This window comes from Sus scrofa, chromosome 9 (genome assembly GCF_054392235.1).
Source record: "Sus scrofa isolate SSC_HxYL_T2T_F1_AM1 chromosome 9, Sscrofa_HxYL_maternal_Yorkshire_Landrace_v2.0, whole genome shotgun sequence".
Classification (NCBI taxonomy): domain Eukaryota; kingdom Metazoa; phylum Chordata; class Mammalia; order Artiodactyla; family Suidae; genus Sus; species Sus scrofa.
In genome coordinates this window covers 44,899,332-44,919,499 of record NC_139391.1, presented here as the reverse complement: position 1 = coordinate 44,919,499, position 20,168 = coordinate 44,899,332, and the positions used below count along the sequence as shown (strand labels likewise).

The 20,168-nt window shown below is 44.0% G+C and overlaps 1 protein-coding gene across 2 annotated transcripts in view; it reads left to right on the top strand.

Annotated features, from left to right (window-relative positions):
* Window positions 1-6,091, top strand: part of DSCAML1 (DS cell adhesion molecule like 1) — a 361,955-nt gene extending 355,864 nt beyond the window's left edge. For both annotated transcript variants that reach the window (XM_021062901.2, XM_084976244.1), the window contains 3 exons: window positions 515-709; window positions 1,853-2,164; window positions 5,059-6,091. In XM_021062901.2, coding sequence (XP_020918560.2) covers window positions 515-709; window positions 1,853-2,164; window positions 5,059-5,534 — 983 coding nt within the window. In that variant the 3' untranslated portion in view covers window positions 5,535-6,091. The remainder of the gene's footprint in view (window positions 1-514; window positions 710-1,852; window positions 2,165-5,058) is intronic.
* Window positions 6,092-20,168: the final 14,077 nt, after the last annotated feature.

Below are 20,168 nucleotides of genomic sequence, written 5' to 3'. Positions count from 1 at the left end.
GGAAGAATGGAAAGAGCACTGGAATTGGAGTCTAGAGACCTTAATTGCAGACTCACTAGCCATGGCCTTGGGCATATCACTAACCTTATCTCTCTGGGCCTCAGTTTCCTTATAGAAATTTTGAGAGGGTTAGTTGTTCTTTCTCTCCTCAGGCATCTACCCCTATGACTCTGGACATGAGTATAGAATACACCCAAGACTTTAGGGAATGAATGTACAGTCATGAGGTAGCAGGCAAGGAGGTGACATTCTTCCCAGGCTGAAGGAACAAATGGGGCGGCCAGGGAGGACTAGGATGCAGCCCAGTGCCCATGTGCCTCACCATTGTTGCTCTCCTCCTCCATGGATAGCTGTGTGGTCAGGAAAAGCAGCATGTTCAGCATTCCCCAGGGAACTTCTGAGGCTGCTTCTGCCTGCCCCCTGCTCCCCTGCTGCCCTTCCTGGTAAATGCCAGCTCTGCCCATGTATACATGCCCTCAGTTGGAAGGTGCCAGCTCTTTCTTCCTCTGTGCAGATCCAGTGTCCAGGAAAAATGTAAAGTCAGCCCACAGCACCCGGAACCGGTACTCAAGCCAGTGGACTCTGACCAAGTGCCAGGCCTCCACACCCGCCCGCACCCTCACCTCTGACTGGCGCACTGTGGGCTCCCAACATGGTGTCACTGTCACCGAGAGTGACAGCTACAGTGCCAGCCTCTCCCAGGACACAGGTAAGCCCAAGGACCTCCCTTCATCCTGATCACTCTACTCCAGCTTCCCTGTTAGCCACCTGCACCTTCTCTTTTCCCAACTCCTACCCACTAGCTCATGGAGTCCAAGGCACAAGTCAGTTTCATTTCCAGCCGGCCACTGACTCACTCTGTGGCTGTGACAAAAGCACTTGACCTAGCTGAGCTCTGCCTGGCTTGATCAAGGGTTTCCTTTTGCTCACCCAGAAGATGACAAAGAAAATGGTTCACACGATGTTTGTTGGAGAAAAGATCCAGTGTTGCTCAGGGGGTGATGCTTGTTATCAAGAATGAAAGCTGTCCTGCCCTTTATTAATCAAAGATCCCACTTCTGCCACCATCACTACCTTCACAGGGGGAGGGCAGGATTTTGCAAGGCTAGTCCACTCCATAGTCAGGCTTGCAGATGGTTGCTGGGGTCAGGGATAGGGGAACTGTTCACCCTGGTCTCATTTACACCCCTCTCCCCATAAACACATTTCCTTTATATAACGGACATGTAACATTTAGTTTCAGATATACAACACTTGCAAAATGACCACCACTGTAAGTCTAGTTAACATCTCTCAGCAGAGTTACATTTTTTTTCTTATAACGAGAATTTTTAAAAATCTACTCTCTTAGCAACTTTCAAATATTCAATATAGTTACCATGCCATACATTACATCCCCGTGACTCATGTACTTTATAACTGAAAGTTTGTACCTTTTGAACACCTTCACCCGTTGTGTTCACCTCCCACCCCCACCTCTGGCAACTACCAATCTGTTCTCTATATCTGTAAGTTTTGAGGTTTGGGGATTTGGGGGGTTTTTGTTTGGATTTTTTATTTTTTAAGATTGCACATATAAGTGAGATCATATAGTATTTATCTTTCTCTGTCTGATTTATTTCATGTAGCTTGATGCCCTCAAGGTCCATCCCTATCTTCTCAAATGGCAAAATTTCCTTCTTTTTTATGGCTGAATAATATCCCACTGTGTTTATTACCATTGTGTTTCTTTACATTCTTCAGTGGACACCTTGGGGCTTCCGTGTGTTGGCCGTTGTTAATAGTGCTGCAGTGAACGTGGGGTGGGGGTGCCACTCGTTTCCTCTTAACTCTGTGCCTTCCATCCCCCCAGACAAAGGACGAAACAGCATGGTGTCCACCGAGAGCGCCTCTTCCACCTACGAGGAGCTGGCCCGGGCCTATGAGCATGCCAAGCTGGAGGAGCAACTGCAGCACGCCAAGTTTGAGATCACCGAATGTTTCATCTCCGACAGCTCTTCTGACCAAATGACCACGGGCACCAACGAGAACGCTGACAGCATGACATCCATGAGCACACCCTCAGAGCCTGGCATCTGCCGCTTCACCGCCTCCCCACCCAAGCCCCAGGATGCCGACCGGGGCAAAAACGTGGCTGTGCCCATCCCTCACCGGGCCAACAAGAGTGAGTGCCCTTGCTGTGTTCTCTGTCCTCAAACCCCATGAGCCCCTGCTAGACCCCAGCCCTAACTGCACCTGCTCCTGCCAGCCCCACGTGGCTCTTTAGCGGTGGGGGGATAGGGCAAAGAGCAAGGACTTGGGAGCAAGCAGATCAGATTCTTATCCTGGCTCAGCCTCTTAACATCTCTGTGATCTTGAGCAAGTCATTTACTCTCTCTGGCCTTAATTTTCTTGTTTGTAAAATGCAAATGATAGCATCTACTTTGCATTGTGGTAATGAGCAATTACATACCTGCCTGGCACAGCGTAGCTTCTCACTGAGTGGTGATCGCTCCCTTCATCTCAAGCTACACCAGGATGGAGAGAGACTGCCTATGGGGTCAGCTACCCAGTGGCCAGTGGTCTCAATGCTATTTGAGCATAATCTAGATCCAAAGGAGCAATTGGTAGCTCAGGCCATGGTGGCCACACCTCATGGTGGGCAGTGACCTAGCCTGACTGGGAACCATCTGACCCAGGGGCCGGGCCAGAGCATATGCTCTTCAGGGTCAGCAGGTTAGGTCTAGGATAACCAGGGGGGAGGGAACAGGGGGTCCATCAGCAGATATTAGGGCCACGGTGTGCAAGGCTCAGGCCATTAAACCAGGCAGTCTGGAGTTCCCGTCATGGCTCAGTGGCAACGAACCCAACTAACAGCCATGAGAAAGTGGGTTCAATCCCTGGCCTCATTCAGTGGGTTAAGGATCTGGCGTTGCCGTGAGCTGTGGCATAGGTTGCAGATGCAGCTCAGTTCTGGTGTTGCTGTGACTGCAGTGTAGGATGGCAGCTCCGGCTCCAATTCGACCCCTAGCCTGGGAACTTCCATATGCTGCAGATGTGGCCCTAAAAAGACCAAAAAAAAAAAAAAAAAAAAAGGAAGCCTGGTCTGCTCAGCCCTGGCCTTGCTAAGTGACCATGCTGACCTAGGGGCTCAGGGTCATCCAGAGAACAGAATACCAGGTCATGGGTGACTAGCACGAGAATGGCTCCCGCTCCCCGTCTGGCTGTGTGAATTTGAGCAAATTACTTAATCTCTCTGAACCTCAGTTTCCTCGCTTGCAAAAGGCAGGCAGATATTCACCTATTCAGGGGCCCATGGGGACCAAACGAAATCCCCTAAGGAAAGCGCCTGGCACAGTGGACAGGACAGAGGCACGTGCCCAGGTGAGGATGCTCACAGAGCAGAGTAGCCAGGATGTAGAGGCACTTTACGAATTAGGAACATTCTGCCTGGAGAAGAGGGGGCAAAGGAGAGGGCTGGGGAAATGTAGCTGGGAAAGAGGGGGAGGCCTTGCTCTGGGGTCCTCAGTGGACAAGTCAGGTTGAGTGTCAGGAAGTGACAGGGAGTGACATTCCTTTCCTCCTTGAGATAAAGAAAAGCTTTCTAACAGCCAGAGCTCTTAGGAAGTCCCTGTGGGCACAGGGACACTGTGGTGTATGGAATGGGCAGTCAGCGGGGACCTGCTTCTGGCACAGGGAACTCTACCCAATATTCTGTGATGACCGATCAGGGAAAAGAATCTGGAAAAGAATGGATGTGTGTAGATGTATCGCCGGATCAATTTGTCATACAGCAGAAATGATCCACCACCTTGTAAATCAACTATACTTCAATTAAACTTTTAAAAAACGCAAAACAGACAAAAAAAACCACTCACAGATGTAGAGAACAAACTAGTGGTTAACAGTGGGGAGAGGGAAGGGGGGAGGGGACATAGAGGGGGTGGGGACTAAGACGAACAAACTATTATGTGCAAAATAAGCTGCAAGTGATGGATGGTACCACACAGGGGAAATAGCCAATATTTTATAACAACTATAAGGGGTGCATAACCCTTACAGGTGTGAATCACTGTATTGTACACCTGTAACTTAGAGGTACTATTGTTCGTCAACTATACTTCAATTTAAAAAAAAATAATATTTTCGGGGAGTTCCCGTCGTGGCGCAGTGGTTAACGAATCCGACTAGGAACCATGAGGTTGCAGGTTCGGTCCCTGGCCTTGCTCAGTGGGTTAACGATCCAGCGTTGCCGTGAGCTGTGGTGTAGGTTGCAGACGCGGCTCGGATCCCGCGTTGCTGTGGCTCTGATGTAGGCCAGTGGCTACAGCTCCGATTAGACCCCTAGCCTGGGAACCTCCATATGCCGCAGGAGCGGCCCAAGAAATAGCAACAACAACAACAACAAAAAGACAAAAAATATATATATATATTTTCGGGAGTTCCCATTGTAGATCAACAGTAACAAACCTGACTAGCATCCATGAGGACACAGGTTTGATCCCTGGCTCCACTCAGTGGGTTAAGGATCCAGCATTGCCATGAGCTGTGGCGTAGGTCGCAGATGTGGCTCGGATCCCACACTGCTGTGTCTGTGGCTGTGGTGTAAGCTAGCGGCTACAGCTCCAATTCACCCCCTAGCCTGGGAACTTCCATCTGCCACAGGTGCGGCCCTAAAATGCAAAATAATAATAATAAAAGTATATGAAAATAAAATTTTTAAAAGATGAGCTGTCCACCAGCTAAAGCTGACCAGCTATAGTGATCATCTAACAGAAAGGATCAATTTCTTGGGCAACTCCCTGCACCAGCCACTGTATTGAAGCCCTTTCCTCTGTACTTAATCCCATTCCTTCCTCATCACATTCCTGCAGGGAAATAGGATTGTCCCCATTTCACAGATAAGGAAATCAAGGCTCAGAGAGGTCAAGTAACTGATCCTTCCTTGACTTTACTGCCTGTCCGGTGGAGGGACTCCTGTGCCAGACCAGGGAGAAGATTGAGATACGGGGCTCGGGGAACAAGCCGGTCCCAAGAGGCCTGTGCTGCTAACACCCTGTGCTTTCTCTGTCCTTCCAGGTGACTACTGTAACCTGCCCCTCTATGCCAAGTCGGAAGCCTTCTTCCGAAAGGCAGACGGGCGCGAGCCCTGTCCTGTGGTCCCACCCCGCGAGGCCTCCATCAGGAACCTGGCTCGAACCTACCACCCCCAGGCTCGCCACCTGACCCTGGACCCTGCCAGCAAGCCCTTGGGCCTCCCGCACCCGGGGGCTCCCGCTGCCGCCTCCACAGCCACCTTACCTCAGAGGACTCTGGCCATGCCAGCCCCCCCAGCCGGCACGGCCCCCCCAGCGCCCGGCCCCACCCCTGCCGAGCCCCCGGCTGCGCCCAGTGCTGCCCCTCCGGCCCCCAGCACCGAGCCTCCACGGGCCGGGGGCCCACACACCAAAATGGGGGGCTCCAGGGACTCGCTTCTTGAGATGAGCACGTCGGGGGTGGGGAGGTCTCAGAAGCAGGGGGCCGGGGCTTACTCCAAATCCTACACCCTGGTGTAGACGCACAGCCAACGAGCGGCCCCAGGCCTGGACCTGTCTGCACCTCCAGCCCTCACACACCAACTTGGCTGATTTCCTGCATTATTTATATTAAACCGACAGACGAAAACCAAGCAACAAGGAAAAGACAACCCCCAAGTCATGAACACTTGTACATAGAACTCTTTTGTACAAATGAAACTATTTTCTTCTTCTCCATGAAGCCAGGGCACAAAGAATTTGACAGTACAAGTCAACCCCCCCCAACAAAATATGTGTGGAGAGATATATACGTATATAGAGGGGTAGGAGCACGCCGACAAGCTATATATCTATATATTTCTCTCACCTTATTTTGAGACAGAGGCACAAAGACTCAGCAATTTTTCCCTCCTCCTCACCCTCCTTCCAATCTAGGTGGTTTTGACAAAGACCAAAATCCCAACTCAGAGACACTGCATGCGATTTTACTGTTCCAAGAAAACCAGGAGTTGCTTCAATTTGCAGATGCTTATGTGTTAATACCTTTTTCTATGAAAAAAGACCCAGCGCCGTGTGCAATAAAGGTTATGTTTCTACGTGGTGGCTTTTTTCCCATCTGGCAAGGGCCAGTGGGGAGACAGGGAGGAAAAGCCCCCATACCAGGCCGTCTTTCTCCCACGGAGCAACTTTGAAAAGCCCGGCTTTAGCTCAGCAGGTTAAACTTTTTAAAAAGCTTTCCATTAGCCAGAGTGCCTCCTTAAGCACCTGTTCTGTTCTCTGATTGGTGCTGGGCTCTAGAGGGAAGCAGCTGTGTGGCTTTGAGCAGGTTCCTAAACCTCTCTGAGGCCCAGTTTGCTTATCTGTAAAATGAGGCAGCCTTGACGAGAGCACTGGGGAGCCCTCCCTATGGGGGTGGGGGACTGTGTCTGCTGGCTTCTCTCCTTTGGGTGAATACAGTGTAGCCAGGGGAACAAAGCCTAGGGGACAGCTGTGCAAGAGGTGCCTCCAAACTGGGAAGGAAGGGGATTGTGTTATTCTGGGGGGGGGTCCAGCCAGAACCTGAAGTTCTGCGCTGACTGTTAGGGCAAGAGGAGGCCAAAAGGGGAAGCAGTGAGGTTGTCAGAGGTCAGAGAGGTGAAGAGGGCTCATTGGAGGAGGGGAATGGGGTTCAGCAGAAGAGAATGAGGCCAGGTACCGCATCTGATGGTGGAGGAGCTGCAGTTAGATTCCAGGTGAAAGGAACCACATCCACATGCAGGTGCGCAGAGGGGCCTGTTTATGATCAGAGGGTCAAAGGGCACATGAGCTGGGCTTCAAAAGGGTTTGGCGAGGAAGAGGAGAGGGAAAGACACAGGAGACTGCAAAAGCCCAGGGGCGTGGAGTTCGTGGTCTCCTTCCAAAGGGTCAGGCGCCCTGGCTGAAAAGGAAGTGCCCCTCAGAAGTACGCAGAGGGCTCCTGCGTCCAGCACCCCAAGTCGAGGCTGCGTGGTGGATGCGGAATCTGGAAGGAAGGTGAGTCTGCGGCGTCGTCCTGCTGCTCCCCCCGCAGCTGAGCGGAGGAACTGGGAGGGGGACTTGGGGCTGGAGAGGGAGGGGGGAGGGGAGGGGAGGTTTGGGCAGGATGTGAGTTGTACCTGTCAGTCTGGGCCCTAGGGAAGCCCTCTCTGGAATACGTGACCTTGAATAGAAGCACTTTCCAAAATGCAGCTCGTTCTGCAAACGTTCCCTGAGCACTAGCGACCACGGATCGAGGAGCTCCTGCCCGAGGGTAACTACACTGCAGGGTACAGGCTGTTGAGGGGACGTAGGGAGGCAGAAGTTATGTGTTCCTGGGTGACTCCTGGGCCCTTGGGGAGACTACATCTCAGCCCCCACATCCAGGACCCACCCGGGAGAACCAGCTAACGGCATTCGCATTCGTGAGAAAAGGCCTGCACTGCAGACTCCTGGCGACCGCCCAGCTCCATTCCAGCGCTGGAGGACAGGCCGCCTCCCAGGGCTGCACGCGCCATCTGCAGGTCACCTCCCAAACTACAGGCACAATGATCAAACCCCGAGTTTTTCCTAGAACTTTTCTAAGAAAACACCCTTTCCCCGACCCTGATTGCTGCAGGCTGGACACAGGGGAAACAAACACAAATAAGACCCACCTCCAACCAGCAGAAGGGAATGAGCAAATCCCCAGAGGCTACAGTGGTATGGAGCCACCCGCCTGAGGGCTGTGAAGGGAAACCCTATCATGAAAACACATCATTGTACTGCATGCCGAGTGCTGAGCAAAACACTTTCCTCTTTGAGGACTGGCTGATGTAAACTCACTGCAGGTTTGGGAATTAGGTATCAGGATCTCCATCTGACAGGTGAGAAAGCGGGAGCCTGGGAGAGTTGAGTAAGTAGCCAAAGGAAGAGATGCAGATGAGGTTGAAACTCGAGTGTCTGATTCCTTAACCACTGAGCCATCCTGCTCCCATGGTCCGCCAGGACCAGGTGAACCAGCAGGATTTAGTGGCAGGAAAGCAGCCAGTGTGGAATTGTTAGCCCTTCAGGGAGAGGAGCCAATCCAATGTGCTGGGCTGGATGGAGTGGGCAGCTCTGATGGGCTGACTCTGGCAAGGGACAGTGATAGGAGGGGAGAGATTTAGCTCTAGGGGTCTGATGGAGAAGGCCTGTGGCCAGAGGTCAACCATGTAGGAGGAAAAAGACTTGAAGAGGCAACAGAGCAATGAAGCACGAGCTAGTTTCACTTGTATTCAGTTGAGCTGGGCTCCTTACTATAAAATGCAAGTTCTGGAAATTCAGACAGACTTGTGCAAAATCCACACAATTTTATGTGATGATCTCTAACCTCAATACATTCTTTAGCCAAACCACAAGGCTGCCTGTTTGAATGGTACCCAGAAGCTAGTTCACATATCAGCTCACCTGCTCCCTCACCCCCAGCTCATCATCACTGAGCTCTGTATCTGGAGCAGTCATCTTGAATATCTCCCTGCTCCTTTCCAGATCTCTTCATCCACCACAGACTCTGTGTCTCTTAGAGTCTTTATTCTCAAAGTGTTGTCCACAGGCCAGCAGCAGCAGCAGCATCGCCTAGGAGCTTGTTAGAAATGGGAACACCTAGGCCACTCCCCAGAACCACTGGGTCAGATTCTGGAATCAGGATCTGAAGTTTAACAAAATCCTTAGAGGATTCAGATGTGCCCTAGAGTTTAAGAAGCCCTCCTCTAGAAGGGCTTCCAAGAGACCACAGCCCTGCTCTCCCTCCCGCCAAAAACCAGAGCTAGACCAGGGGTCTCTTATTTGCACATCAGATTCACCTGAGAAGCTTGTTTTTTTAAAAAGGCAGAAAGGAAGGAATGAAGAAGGGAGTTCCCTTCATGGCTCAGCAGTTAAAGAATCCAACTAGGATCCACGTGGCTCGGGTCTGGTGTTGTGGCTGTGGCGTTAGGCCAGTAGCTGTGGCTCCAACTTGACCCCTAGCCTGGGAACTCCCATATACTGTGAGTGTGGCCCTAAAAAGCAAAAAAAAAACAAGCCCAGGAGTTCTCACTGTGGTACAGTAGGTTAATTATCAGACTACTGCAGCTCTGGTTGCTGCAGAGGTGCAGGTTCAATCCCCAGCCCAGGGCAGTGGGTTAAAAGATTTGTGCAGCTGCACCTCAGATTCAATCCCTGGCCTAGGAACTTTATGCCACAGGTACAACCAAAAATTTTTTTTAAAAAAAGCCCCGATCTCACCGATCCCAACTAAATCACAGTTTGTGAGCATGCAACCCAGGCATTTGTATTTTTTCTACTTGTGGTAAAGATACACAACATAAAATTTACCACTTAACCATTTCTAAGTGTACAATTCAGTGACATTAAGTAGATTCACCTTGTTGTACAATCACACCCCTGCTCTCTCCCTCCTGCCGAAAACCCCGTACCCATTTAATGGTAACTCCCCATTGACCCCCTCCCCCAGCCCCTGACAACCACCATTCTACTTTCTGCCTCTATTAATTTGATTACTCTAGATGCCTCGTGTCAGGGGAATCACACAGTATTTGTCCTCTCTATTGGCTTACTTCCCTTGGCATGTTTTCGAGGTTCATTCATGTTGCAGCACGTATCAGAATTCCATTCCATTTTAGGGCTGCATAGTATTCCATTCCATGTATATATCACATTTTTTTTATCCCATTCACTTATTGATGGACACTTGGGTTGTTTCCTTTAGTTTGTGAATATTGCTGTTGTGAACACCGCTGCTATGAGCGTTGGTTGTGTAAGTACCTGTTTTGAGTCCCTGCTTTCAATTCTTTCAGGTTTGGAATTGCTGGATCATATGGTAATTCTATGCCTAACTTTTTTTAATGAAGGACATATTTTTTTATTGAGGCACAGGTGACATAACATTGTATGTACATGATTTGATATTTATATACATTGTGAAATGATCACAATAGGACTAGTTCATTTCTGTCACCATACATAGTTACCAGTTTTTGTGTGTGTGATTTTTAAGATCTACTGTTTTAGCAACTTTAATATGCAATACGGTTTTATTAGCTATAGTTAACATGCTGTACGTTACATCCCCCTGACTTGGTATTTTATAACTGAGGTTTGTAACTTTTGACCCCCTTCATCCATTTAGCCCATTCCACTACCCACCAATCTGTTCTCTGTATCTATGAGCTTGGAGTTTTCGGGTTTGTTGTTGTTTTAATATTCTACATATAGGTAAGATCACATGGTGTTTGTCTTTCTCTGTCAGACTCATTTCACTCAGCATAATGCCCTCAAGGTCCATTCATATCATCATAAACAGCAAGACTTTATTCTTTTTATAGCTGAATAGCATTCCATTGTATGTATCTCCATTGAAGGTATCTATCACACCTTCTTTATTCATCATTGATGGACACAGGTTGCTTCCGTGTCTTGGCTACTGTAAATAACACTGCAATGAGCATGGGGGTGTAGATATCTTTTCAAATTAATGTTTTCATTTTCTATGGATAAATACACAGAAGTGGAATTGCTGGATTATGTGATAACTCAATTTTTAATTTTTTGAGGAATTTCTGTACTCTTCTCCATAGTAGCTACACCAATTTATGACCCCACCAACAGTGAACGAAGAGTACGCTTTTCTCCACACCCTCACCAACATTTGCTATTTCTTACCTTTTTGATAATGGCCATTCTAACAGGTGTCAGATGATATCTCATTAAGGTTTTGATTTGCATTTCCCTGATGATTAATGTTGTACAGCACCTTTCATGTACCTGTTGGCCATCTGTGTGTCTTCTTTGGAAAATTTTCTATTCATATTTTTTGCCCATTTTTAATCAGATTTTTTTCTAAGTTGTATGAGTTCTTCTCTGTATATTTTAGATAATAAACCCAGATACATGATGTGCAAATACTTCCTCCCATTTAGTAGGTTGCCTTTTCATTCTGTTAATGGTTTCCTTTGCTGTGTGGTAGTTTTTAGTTTGATGTAGTCCCATTTGTTGATTTTTGCTTTTATTATCTTTGCTTTTGGAGTCAGATCCAAAAAATCATCACCAAAAATTATGCCAAAGAACTTACTGCCTACATTTTCTTCTAGGAGTTTGATGATTTCAGGTCTCACATTCAAGTCTTTGATGTGTATAGCGTAAGATAGTGCTCAAGTTTCATTCTTTTGCATGTAGCTGTCCAGTTTTCCAAACAACATTTATTGAAGAGACTGTCCTTCCCCCACAGTATCCACAGTATATTTTTAGCTCCTTTGTTGTAAATTAATTGAGCATATATATGTGTGAGTTTATTTCTGGCCTCTTTGCTCTGTTCGATTGGTCTACGTGTCTATCTTTATGCCAGTACCATACTGTTTGGATGACTATAGTTTCGTGATATGGTTTGAAATCAGGGGACATGATGCCTCTAGCTTTGTTCTTAAGATTGCTTTGGCTATTTGATGTCTTTTGTAATTCCACAGAAATTTTAGGGTTTTTTAAATTCTATTTCTGTAAAAAATAATAATAATGCTACTGAAATTTTGATAGGGATTGCATTGAAACTGGAGATTTCTTTGAGTAGTATTGACATCTTAATATTAATTCTTCTAATCCATAAGCATGGAATATCTTTCCATTTATTTGTGTCTTATTCAATTTCTTTCATGGTGTCTAATAGCTTTCAGAATAGAGGTATTTCACCTCTTTGGTTAAATTTATTCCTAGGTATTTTATTCTTCTTTATGCAGTTGTAAATGAGGTTGTCTCCTTAATTTCTCTTTCTGATAGTTTGTTATTAGTGTATGTAAACATAACAGATATTGTATATTTTTATATCCCGCAATTTTACTGAGTTTATTAGTTCTAACAGTTTTTTGGTAGAGTCTTTAGGGTTGTCTATATACAATATCATGTCATCTGCAAATAGTGATAGTTTTACTTCTTCCTTTCCAATAGTTTCATTTCTTTTTCTTGCTTAATTGCTCTGCCTAGGACTTCCATACGATGTGGCATAAAAGTGGTGAGAGTGAGCATCCTTGTCTTGTACCTGATCTTAGAGGAAAAGCTTTCAGCTTTTCACTGTTTACATATGATGTTAACTGTGGGTTTGTCATATATGGCCTTTCTTGTGTTGAGGTATGTTCCCTGTATACCCACTTTGTTGAGAGAGTTTATCACAAATTAATGTTGGATTTTATCAAATGTTTTTCTTGCATCTATTGAGATGATCATAGGATTCTTACTCTTCATTGTTTTAACAGGGTGTATAATGTTGATTGATTTGCACATGTTGAACCATCCTTACATCTCTGGAATAAATTCACTTGATCATGATGTGTGATCCTTTTAATGTATTGTTTAATTCTTTTTGCTAATATTTTGTTGAGAATTTTTGCATGTATATTCATCAGAGATGTTGGCCTGTAGTTTTCTTTTCTTGTGGTGTCCTTGCCAGCATTAACCTGCTACATCTCCTTATTAGTGATTGGTCTGTTCAGATTGTAAGTTTCTTCATGATTCAGTCTTTCACATTTGTATGTTTCTAGGAATTTATCCATTTCTTCTACATTATCCAATTTGGCAAGTAATTGTTCAGAGTAGTCTCTTATGAGCCTCTGTGGTATCCATTGCAATGCCCTCTCCTTCATTTCTAATTGTATTTATTTGAGCCTTCTCTTGCTTTCTTAATGGCTAGCTAAATGTTTACCAATTTATCTTTTCAGAGAATCAGCTCTTGGTTAATTGATCTTTTCTATTGTCTTTTTAGTCTTTATTTCATTTACTACACTCTGATCTTTATTTCCTTCCTTCTACCAACTTTGGGCTTTATTTGTTCATTTTTTTTAGTTCCCTGAGGGGTAAATTTAGGTTGTTCTGAAAAAAATTTTTTTCTTTTTAGGCCCACACCCATAGCATATGGATGTTCCCAAGCTAGGGGTCAAATCGGAGCTACAGCTGCTAGCCTACACCACAGCCACAGCAATGCAGGATCCAAACTGTGTCTGAGACCTACACCACAGGCATAACTATGAACTTCCCTCTTAGAAATGTTTTTGCTGCATCCCATAAATTTTGGCATATTACATTTTCATTTTCATTTATCTCAAGATTTTTTTTCTCTTTTGGTTTTCTTGACTCATTCATGCCCAGTAGCATATTGTTTCATCTCCACATATTTGTGAATTTTCTAGTTTTTTCCTTGATCATTTTAACCATTTTCAAGTGTACAATTCAGTGGCATCAAGTACATTTCCAGTGTTGTGCAACATCACCACTATCCATATCCAGAACTTTTTCATCTTCCCACACCAAAACTCAACACCCATTAAGCACTAGCTCTGCTTCTCCATCTACCCAGACTCTAGTAACTACCATTCTATATTCTCTATTAATATGACTAGTCTAGGAACTTCATATAAATGGAATCATAACAGTATTTGTCTTTTTTTGTCCAGTTTCTTCACTCAGAATCAGCATTTCATTCCATTAAATGTATACATTAAATATGAATAATATTCCATTATATGCATATATTACTTTTCTTGTCCCACTCACTTATTGATGGACATTTGGGTTGATTCCTTTTGCAGACTGTGAATACTGCTATTGTGAATACCACTGCTATGAACATTGTGAACATGATTCTTTAAATTTTTGCTTTCAATTCTTTAGGGTATATAACTAAGAGTAGAATTGCTGGATCAAGTGGTAATTCTCTATTAACTCTCGAGGGGTTTCCCAACTGTCTTCTTCCAGACATCTGTATTTGTAATAAGAAAGATGATACCCAAGAAATTATTCACTCACCAAATACCACAAAACTTTCCTGTGCCCAGCCACTGAGCTAAGCAGTGGTGATACAAAGGGCCATTGGGTCTGTTCTTAGGCACAAGGGGCTCACTGTCCGGTGTGTGTCCAAACTGCCAGAGCCCTGAGAATGGAGGTCTGGAGTAAAAGAATATGTCTGAGATAGCCAGCTATCTGCCAAAGCCTCATGCTCCCCCTCCATAGTACACAGTTGCTCGGAAGTGACTACCTTACTGATGACTACAGTTCCTAGTCCCCTAGCATCTGGATTGGGCCCTAAGAATCAGTTATGACCAGTGGAATGCAGTAGGAATGGTGCGTGCTATTTTCAGACCTGGTTTATCCACCCTCTGCTTTCTCCAACTGTATATCATGTCCAAAGTGAGTTCATAAATCACTTACTAAAGATGGAAGGGCCCAAATCAGCCTGGGTTCCTGTACGTCTGTGCAGAGCAGAGGCCCCTCTATCCCCATCCATGCCAATTGGACTTTATGTAGACAAGAAATAAATTTGTATTAAGCCACTGAGATTACAACTGCTAGCAGCGTCTTAATTTACACAGAAGACGAGGAGAAACTTGGTTCCCCATGGAAATCCTCCCTCCATAACCCAGGTATAGGGCATCTCCCCACATGCTATCTCCCCTCCACCCACATCTTTGTGAGCAGTGTTGGGAACAGCAACTGATGAGCTCAGAGAGGAGGAAGGTAGCTGTGTGTCTCTTGGAGAGGAGGGTGGAGGATCAGTCCAGGCTCCGTCCTTCCTCCTAGAACCTACATTTATCTTCTGGGCAGTAGCTGCAATGCTTTCAGGCAGAAGGGGGAATAGCTGCCAGCTATATGCTACCATGGAGGTGATCCATGATTGGTTTTAAGAATCAGTGAATCTCAGGATTCAAAGAAGGCTTCAAGGTTACCTAGTTCAGACTTCCACTGAAATCTTGAATCCCTTAGGCCATTAGCAAGTGTTGTCTGCCCTTCCTGTCCTTACCTCCTGATAGAGAACATATCCTTCCAAGTCAGCACATTGCACCTTTGGACAGCGCCACTAACAAAGTCCCCTTTACATGAAGCTTGATCCACCCCTCTGACTTTCATCCAAAGGCTTGGTACCACCAAGACCAGAGAACAGTTCTATTCCTTCCCAATGATACTTAGGATGATGTCTGACTTAATAGGAGTATAAAGTGTGTTAGAGAGATGGACGGCAGGTCAAGAGTGGAGAAATGGTCAGGAAGTGGAAGACCAGTGAAGACTAAATTCTCATGAAACCTTGGTTCTCTCAGCATAGTGTCCCAAGGTACAAGAAAAAAAAATACAATGTAACACAATAATAACTACTATTTTATTGAGAATCTACTGTTAAGCACTCTGCTGACCACTTAGCATGGATGCTTTCACATCTTTACAATTAACCTGTAAGAAAGTGTAACTCCTACGAAAAAAAAAAAAAGCTAGTGCAGTTCAGTCTCAGAGCAATAGTGCTAACCAAAGAACCTTAGTCCAACAACCAAAAAAAAAAGTTGTTTATTCAATTTTTTTTTTTTTTGGATTCCAAATATAAGTGAGATCACAGAGTATTTGTCTTTCTCTGACTTATTTCCCTTAGCATAATGCCATCCAGGTCCATCCATCTTGTCACTATTTGTGCATTACTGCCTCAATTTTTAATGGCTGAATAGTATTCCATTGTATGTATATACCACCATTTCTTTCTCCATTTATTTAACATTCGGATCTTGTCTATTGTAAGTAATCCTATGAACTTGGGGGTGATTTATCTTTTCAAATTAGTGTTTTTATTTATTTTGGATATATTCCCAGAAGTGGAATATATGATAGTCCTATTTTTAATTTTTTGAGGATACTCCATACTGTTTTCCATAGTGGCTGTACCAATTTACAGTCCCACCAACAATGCACAAGTGTTCCCTTTTCTCCACATCCTTGCCAGCATTTGTCATCTCTCATCATTTTGAAGATGGCCATTCTAAGGGCATGAGGTGATATCTCTTTGTAGGTTTCATTCGCATTTCCCTAATAACTAGTGATATTGACCATCTTTTCATGTACCAGTTGGTCATTTGTATATTTGTATATTTTCTCTGGAAAAAAATGTCTGCTCAGGATTTTGCCCATTTTGGGGGGTTATTTGGGGTTTTGCTACTGAGTTGTATAACTTCTTTACATATTTTTAGATATTAATCCCTTATCAAATACATGTTCAATATTTTTTCCCATTCTGTAGGTTATCTTTTCACTTTATTGTTTCTATTGCTGTGCAGATGATTTTTGTTTGTTTGTTTAGAAGACATTACGGTGCTATTTTATTTTATTTTGTTTTGTTTTAAGTTTTTTTTGAAGTATAGTTCATTTACAAGGTTGTGATAATTTCTGCTTTCCAAAAATTGACCCAGTCATACACATGAACATACCTCTCTCAGATTCTTTTCTCACATAGATTATCACAGAATACTAGCTAGAGTTCTCTGTTCTATACAGCAGGTTCCCATTGGCCAATTATTCCATATACCTCAGTGTTCATATGCCATTCCCAAACCCCCAATCTATCCATCCCACCCTGCCACACATGTCCCCTTTGATAACCATAAGTTTTTCAAAGGCTGTGAATCTGTTTCTGTTCTGTGAATAAGTTCATTTGTATCATTTTTTTTAGATTCCACATATAGGTGATATCATATGATGTTTGTTTATGACTTGCATTTCTCTAATAAATTGTAACATTAAGCATCATTTCGTGGGATCCTTGGCTATCCATATATCTTCTTTGGAGAAATATCTATTTAATATCTTCTCCTCCACTTTTTATTGGGTTTTTTTAAATATTGAGCTGCAGGAGGTATTTGTATATTTTGGAAATTAATCTATTGTCAGTTTCTTCATTTGCAAATATTTTCTCCCATTCTGTAGGTTGCCTTTTTGTTTTGTTTATGGCATCTTTGGCTGTGCAAAAACTTTTAAGTTTAATTAGGTCCCATTTATTTTTGTGTTTATTGTCATTACTCTAGGATGTAGAGCTGAGAAGATATGCTGCAGTTTAGGTCAGAGTGTGTTCGGCCTGTTTTCCTCTATGAGTTTTATAGTATCCAGTCTACATTCAGGTCTTTAATCCATTTGAGTTTATTTTTGTGTACGGTGTTAGAGAACTTTTAATTTCATTCTTTTGCATGTAGCTGTCCAGTTTTACAGAACTGCTTATTGAAGAGACTGTCTTTTTCTCCATTATATATTCTTGCCTCCTTTGTCATAGCTTAATTGACCATAGGTGCTTAGATTTATTGTTGGGCTTTCTATCCTGTTCCATTGATCTATATTTCTTGTTTTGTGCCAGTACCATACTGTTATGATGACTATGGCTTTGTAGTATAGTGTGAAGTCAGGTAGCTTGATTCCTCCAGCTCCACTTTTTTTTCTCAGGATTGCTTTGACTATTCAGGGTTTTGTGTGTGTGTGTGTTTCCATACAAGTTTAAAAATTTTTTTGATCTACTTCTGTGAAAAATGCCATTGGTAATTTGATAAGGGATTGCATTGAATCTGCACATTGTCTTTGGTAGTTTAGTCATTTTGACAATATTGATTCTTCCAGTCCAAGAACATGGTATATCTTCCTATCTGTTTGTGTATTCTTTGATTTCTTTCATCAGAATCTTATAATTTTCAGAGTACAGGTCTATTGTCTCTTTAAGTAGGCTTATTCCTAGGCACTTTATTCTTTTTGATGTGGTGGTAAATGGAATTGTTTCCTTAATTTCTCTTTCTGATCTTTCATTGTTAGTATATAGATATGCAATCAATTTCTGCGGATTAATTTTTTTGTCTTTTTTGCTATTTCTTGGGCCACTCCCAAGGCACATGGAGGTTCCCAGGCTAGGGGTCTAATCGGAGCTGTAGCCACCGGCCTATGCCAGAGCCACAGCAATGCGGGATCCGAGCCGCGTCTGCAACCTACACCACAGCTCACGGCAACGCCGGATCGTTAACCCACTGAGCAAGGGCAGGGACCGAACCTGCAACCTCATGGTTCCTAGTCGGATTCGTTAACCACTGCGCCACAACGGGCACTCCTGTGGATTAACTTTGAATCCTGCAACTTTACCAAATTCATTGATGAGCTCTAACAGTTTTCTGGTTGCATCTTTTGGACTTTCTAGGTACAGTATTTATGTCATCTGAAAATAGCAATAGTTTTACTTCTTCCTTTTCAATTTGGATTCCTTTTATTTCTTTCTCTTCTCTGATTGATTGCCATGGCTAGGACTTCCAAAACCATGTTGAACAGAAATGGTGAGAGCAGATATCCTTGTCTTTTTCCTGATCTTAGCAGGAATTCTTTCAGCTATTCACCATTTAAAATGATGTTAACTGTGTGTCACACATGGCTTTTATTATGTTGAGGTAGGTTCCCTCTAGCCCACTTTCTGGAGGGTTTTCATTAGATATAGGAGTCTATATATATACAATATTGTTTTAAGTTACTGGTCTTTTAGTTGCAAATGCACCTCCAGTATCATGCATTTGTACCCTCCTCTTCTCACACTTTCTGGTTTTGATATTATATTTGTATGTGGATGATTTCCTACCTTTACTATATGTTTGTCTTTACTGGTGAGCCTTCTCATTTGTAATTTTCTTGTTTCATGTTGTGGGCTTTTCTTTCCACCTAGGGAAGTTACTTTATAGTATTTGTTGTAAAGCTAGTTTAGTGTTGCTGAATTCTCTTAGTTTTTGCTTTTCTGTAAAGCTTTTGATTTCTCCTTCATATCTGAATGAGAGCCTTGCTGGTAGAGTAATCTTGGTTGGAGGTGTTTTCCTTTCATCACTTTAAGTATATGGTGCCACTCCCTTCTGGCCTGAAAAAATCAGCTGACAACCTTATTGGGGTTCTCTTGTATGTTATTTGTTGCTTTTCCCTAGCTGCTTCCAGTATTTTCTCTTTGTCTTTAATTTTGGTCAGTTTGATTAATGCATTTCTTGAGGTATTCCTCTTTGGGTTTATTTTCATATGGTATTCATTTTGCTTCCTGGTTTTGAGTGATTCCTTTCCCATATTAGGGAAGTTTTCAGCTATTATCTCTTCAAATATTTTCTTTGACCCTTTCTCTCTATCTTCTCCTCTGTCACCCTGTAATTCAAATGTTGCATTTAAGGTTGTCCCAGAGTTCTCTTAGACTCTCTTCATTTCTTTCCATTCTTTTTTATTTATTCTTTTCCATGTCACTGATTTCCACCAGTCTGTCTTCCACCTCACTTATTAATTCCTTCTGCCTCCTGTAAGCTGCTATTTTTTCCTTCCAGTGAATTTTTTATTTCAGTTATTGTATTTTGGATCTCTGCTTGTTTAGTCTTTAAATCTTCTATTATTTCATTGATCAATGTTGCTGTTCATCAATCCTTTTCTCCTGGGTTTTTTCCCAAGATTTTGGATCATCTTTACTATCATTATTCTTAAGTCTTTTTCATGGAGGCTGCTAATCTCCAGTTCACTTAGCTGTTTTTCTGGGGTTTTGTCTAGTTCCTTCATCTGACTTATATTTATCTGCCTTTTCATTTTGTATAGCTTTTCATCTGGTCTCCTTTTTTGCAGGCTAGAGGGTTGTAGCCTCCTGTGCTTCTGGTGTCTGCTCCCTTGTGGGGGAAGTTGATAGAGTGGCTTGTTATAGGCTTCCTGATGGGAGAGACTGGTGCCTGCCTGCACACTGGTAGGTGGAGCTGAGTCTTGTCCCTCTGGTGGGTGGGCTTTGTCTCTTGGTGTGATTAGAGGTAGCTGTGTGCCTAGGGGGACAGAGGCAGTGTTTGTTGATGGGTGGTGCTGTGTTCCCACCATGTTTGTCATTTGGCCTGGGGCTTCTCAGCCCTGATGGTTGGTGCCAGCTTTTTCCAAAATGGCAGCCTCCAGGGGAGCTCACACTGATGAATATTCCTGAGACCTCTGCCTCCAAAGTCCTGCCCAAACAACAAGACACAGCCACCTTATAGTATTTGTTGTAAAGTTGGTTTAGTGCTGCTGAATTCTCTTAGCTTTTGCTTTTCTGTAAAGCTTTTGATTTCCCAGGATACCCTCCTGACCCACATAGGTCTGACCCAGATTCTTATGGAGTCCCTGCTTTGCCTGGGACACAGTGCACATGGAATCCTGTGTGCATCCTCCAAGAATGGGGTATCTGTTTCCCCAAATCCTTTGGAGCTCCTGCACACATGCCCTGCTGTCCATCAATGCTAAATGTTCTGTGGGATCCTCCTCCCAATGCCAAACCCCTGAGCTGGGTAATCTGACATGGGACTCAGAACTCTTACTCCTGTGGGAGAGCCTATGTGATATTGTTATCTTCCAGTCTGCAGGTCACCCAAC